This window comes from Equus przewalskii, chromosome 11 (assembly GCF_037783145.1).
Source record: "Equus przewalskii isolate Varuska chromosome 11, EquPr2, whole genome shotgun sequence".
In the NCBI taxonomy this organism is placed as follows: Eukaryota; Metazoa; Chordata; class Mammalia; order Perissodactyla; family Equidae; genus Equus; species Equus przewalskii.
In genome coordinates this window covers 13,106,255-13,110,763 of record NC_091841.1, presented here as the reverse complement: position 1 = coordinate 13,110,763, position 4,509 = coordinate 13,106,255, and the positions used below count along the sequence as shown (strand labels likewise).

Genomic DNA, 4,509 nt, shown 5'->3' with positions numbered 1-4,509 from the left:
AAGAGGAGGAAGTAAAAGTAATGGGAGTGAAAGAGAGAAAAGCCAGCCTGAGATGCTAAGAGTTGTCATATGGAAACTGAGAGAAGCACACATTTTCAGGATGGCTGATTAGGAAGAATTGAACAATTTGAGTACATCAATTCAAAAGAAGCCAATTTATGTAAGAGTGTAAGGCATTGCACGAGACTAAAATCCAAGCTAAACCTACTATTATTATTCTCAGCTGCCTTGCTGAATACCAACTACATTTGAGATTATATTTTGGAAAACACAGATAATCATACTTATCTTGTTATCCATCTGGTTGGCTATGAAATATAACTCTGTTTGTAAATTAAGTATATTTATAAATTAAACACAAGAGAAACATATTTGATTACGGCCAGGTGTAAATGCCTCATTATTCCAAATACATTTGTTGATTTTTCTACTTACCACCTTCCTTTACAGGACATATGGCAGGACATTTCTCACATGTAACATTATCCACATATTATACTTCATGTATTTGCATTTTTTGTGTTTTCACTCAGTGTTTCATTTATGTGTGTATTTTCTCAATAATAAACAGTGAGAATCGCAAAGAGATAACTAATGTTTTGTTTTTGTTTCTCCAAAGTACCATTTCTTTAATTCCATCAAGGCATAATATCCAGTACGTTTGATCATACTATTAATAGCATTTTTACATAAATATACTGCATTTGACAATGCTAGTCTTTACCTCGGGTACCTAAGATGTTTACCAGTAATTATTATTTTCAAGAAAGGCCCAAAAATAGCTGCTGAAAAGCCTCTCTAAATAAAAATTAAATTTCTATTTTCTTTGACCTTTGGACCCTTTGCGTTATAATATGCCCCAGGCTATGGAATGATATGAATCATTATATTTAAATATGTTTCATAAGAATTCATAATTTATATAATTTTAGGTGGCTGCAAACTACTTGGGATCATGGAAAATAGGAATAACATCACAGAATTTTTTCTCTTAGGACTTTCTCAGAAAAAGCAAATAGAACTTCTCTGTTTTTTACTGTTCTTATTTTGTTACATTGCAATTTTGATTGAAAATTTGCTTGTCATGATTTCTCTCACCTGCAGTCAGCTTATTAACCAGCCTATGTATTTCTTCTTGAGTTACCTTTCACTCTCAGACCTTTGCTACACCTCCACTGTGACCCCCAAGTTAATCATTGACTTATTGGCGGAAAAGAAGACCATTTCCTACAATGGATGCATGACACAGCTCTTTACTATGCACTTCTTTGGGGGGATCGAGGTCTTCATCCTCACAGGGATGGCTTATGACCGCTATGTGGCCATTTCCAAGCCCCTGCACTACACTGTCATCATGAGCAGGCAGAAGTGTGATGTCATTATCGCTGCTTCCTGTGCTGGGGGATTCCTACATTCTTTTGGTCAGTTTCTCCTCACCATCTTTCTACCCTACTGTGGGCCCAATGAAATAGATCACTACTTCTGCGATGTGTATCCTTTGCTGAAACTGGCCTGCATTGACACAAGCAGAATTGGTCTCCTCGTCATTGCCAATTCAGGCCTGATGGGTCTGGTGACTTTTGTCGTCTTGTTGATATCTTATACTGTGATCTTGTATACTGTCAAGTCCTACTCTGCAGAGAATCGTCACAAAGCTCTTTCTACATGCAGTTCCCACATCACTGTGGTGGTCCTTTTTTTTGTTCCTTTACTCTTTATTTATATTCGACCAGCAACTACTTTACCTGAAGACAAAGTGTTTGCTCTTTTTTATACTATCATTGCTCCCATGCTCAACCCTCTGATATATACATTAAGAAACACGGAGATAAAAAATGCCATAAAGAAACTATGGTTCCGTATCATACAAAGTAAGGAAATAAATGGAAAGACTCCCTGACTTTCACTACAAACCTTGTTGAATCTGACTTCTTTACCTTGAAACTTTTAAAATGCATGATGTTTGTGTATGTCTCTTGTATGTAGCAATATGCCTAAGCAAAAATAAGAGCAAAAGTTTATGATTTCTTGGATTTCTCCAGGCCGCCTCTCTGCTGTGCTTTCCTTTCTAGTTTTCTTATTTAGATCTCCTCTGCCCTATTGATCCTTTGGCTGTGTAACTAATTTAGATATTTAGCAGCAGACCATCAAACACAGTGTGCAGCACAAATAAACACTGTGAGCTCATTTACCTCATTCTTGTGTGTGACTCTATTCAAGGAACCAATTCCAGCTAGCAAACAATGATAAAAAAATAATAATAATTACTATCTTTCACTTGAATCACTTAGAGAATATTCTAAAAGATCTAATTTATATTCCACAACAATATTTCTCAAAAAATTCACCTTGTACTGTGATAATTTTATACCCAGTGGTATTCTGAATGTTCTCATATCCCCAACACCAGTACTTTTTCCCAAGTCTCACATTAAAATCATTTTCTTTTGTTCTAACTTATTTTCTCACCGAGGTCTGTTCATATACAAATCAACTGCTCCTCTCTGGATAATTACAGCACCTTATAGCGTATTAGTTAACAGCATGAGTTCAAGACCCAGAATAGTTTACTAACTGTGAGGACTTATGCCCAAAAAAGCATCTAGAAATGGAAATGATAAAGGTATACCACTCACAGTTTTGTGACCATTATATGTGGAGGATTAAAACACTGCCTGGCATGCAGTAAGTGCTCAATAAGTATGAACTGTTTTTATTGCTCAATCCCTTGTTAAGCATCAGAAAAGTAACCATTCTATAATTACTTTTCTCTGGAACAGTGAGGGTGTGAGGATGGAAAAAAGTTAAGTAATGCTCACATTAATGTCATGTTCCTGTAACTGATGAAATTAAATTTTTCTCAGAGTAGACAAGTAGAGAGTATCACTTAAACTCAATGAGTGCGTTTTATTTTTTTATCACTGTAAAGGTTAAAGAAAATTTTTTCAGTAGAAATTGGAAGTTACCCTGGAGTAAATTTGCCCAACATCAGAAATGGCTGGTTGCAAAATCAAGCCACTGAATAACTAGTTTGGACAGGAGAGGATCTCAAAGATCTTTAGAACCTCTATTGACATGAACTATTTGCATAAGGAATGCTTTTCAGGTTGGTAGAGAAGGCTTACTAAATAAAGATGAGTTATTGTTGTTGATGGTTCCTAACATGGGTGAATAATATAAAGAGAAAAATAGTGTAATGCTATGACTCAGTTTAAAGTTCCCAACAAATAAAATTAAAAATATAACGTGCTAGAAATTCTTAAAAAATATCCTAAGATACTTTCCTGATTGTTGTTCTTTTTTTGTGTATGTTTGAGGACGATTGGCCCTGAGCTAGTGTGTTGCCAACCTTTTTCTTTTTGCGTGAGGAAGATTGTCACTGAGCCATCTCTGCCAATCTTCCTCTATTGTATGTGGGATGCTGCCACAGCATGGATTGATGAGCAGCGCCAGGTCTGCACCCAGGACCTGAACCCACAAACCTTGGACCACTGAAGCAAAGTACAATTATTTAACCACTATGCTACCAGGCCGACCACTCCTGGATGTTGTTTATCTAGTTCTTGACAGTTATTCTGAAGCTCCTGAGTGGGCGTGAACAGTGCACATATCAAAGAACATCATCACAGCAGAATTGTGAAAGATCACTTGTTAGCTTACAATTAGCAGGGTCTTTGGTAAGAAGACCAGCAAAGACTTAAAATTTGCCTCTGTTTCATAGCTCCATTTTCCAGCCAACCAGACTTGAATTATTGAAAAATAAAACATCAAAAATTAATATAAATCATTATCTTTTATTTTAATTCTTGGAATAAAATTTTTGAACAGAGATTATTAAAATACATGGAGGAAAAACATTGGTAACATCAACCATTAACGAGGGAATTCTTCATTTAACTCTTTCACTTTTGCACTGCATCTCCTCCCTTCCCATCTTCTCAAGAACGTCACTTCCTCATCACTTCATTGATTCTCCTGTCTTGCTCTGCATCATTGATTTTTCTCTCTCCCGTTGGATCGTTGATATCAGCATAACGATATAGGGAAACATGATAAGATTCTTTGCAATTTAGTAAGTGACCTTACTAGCTGTTACATTCAGGTTATCCATCTTTTATTGTCTTTGACCAGGACATTTTACAACTCTATAGAGAAGTTGAGACTTCGAAAATAATAGCAATATCAATAGTGCTTGCTCATAAAAATACAATTTTGCGTCCAGTGAAATGCAATTGATTGTAGCCCTGTGGATACTTTGCTAGTTTTGCATCCAGTTGTTAATTCATTTCAGCACTACTGACTAGACTATCAAGGTGGTCTGGCACATTTTGTTCTTGTCTGAACCAGTGGTAACATCTTACTATTTTCTGCATTAAATACTGAGTTAAATAAAATCTTTGACATATTCGTTATTCAGACAAAAATCACAACTATATCCTCTTTTAAAATTTATCCTTTAATAAACTAAATTGTTATTTATCTCATCCAAAATAAAGCAAACTAGAACCT

At 35.6% G+C, this 4,509-nt stretch overlaps 1 protein-coding gene across 1 annotated transcript; it reads left to right on the top strand.

Moving 5' to 3' along the window:
* The first annotated feature begins 955 nt into the window (after nucleotides 1-955).
* Nucleotides 956-1,900, top strand: LOC103540105 (olfactory receptor 4P4-like). The gene has a single exon (XM_008506624.2). The coding sequence runs from the start codon at nucleotides 956-958 to the stop codon at nucleotides 1,898-1,900; it is 945 nt and encodes a 314-aa protein (XP_008504846.2).
* Nucleotides 1,901-4,509: the final 2,609 nt, after the last annotated feature.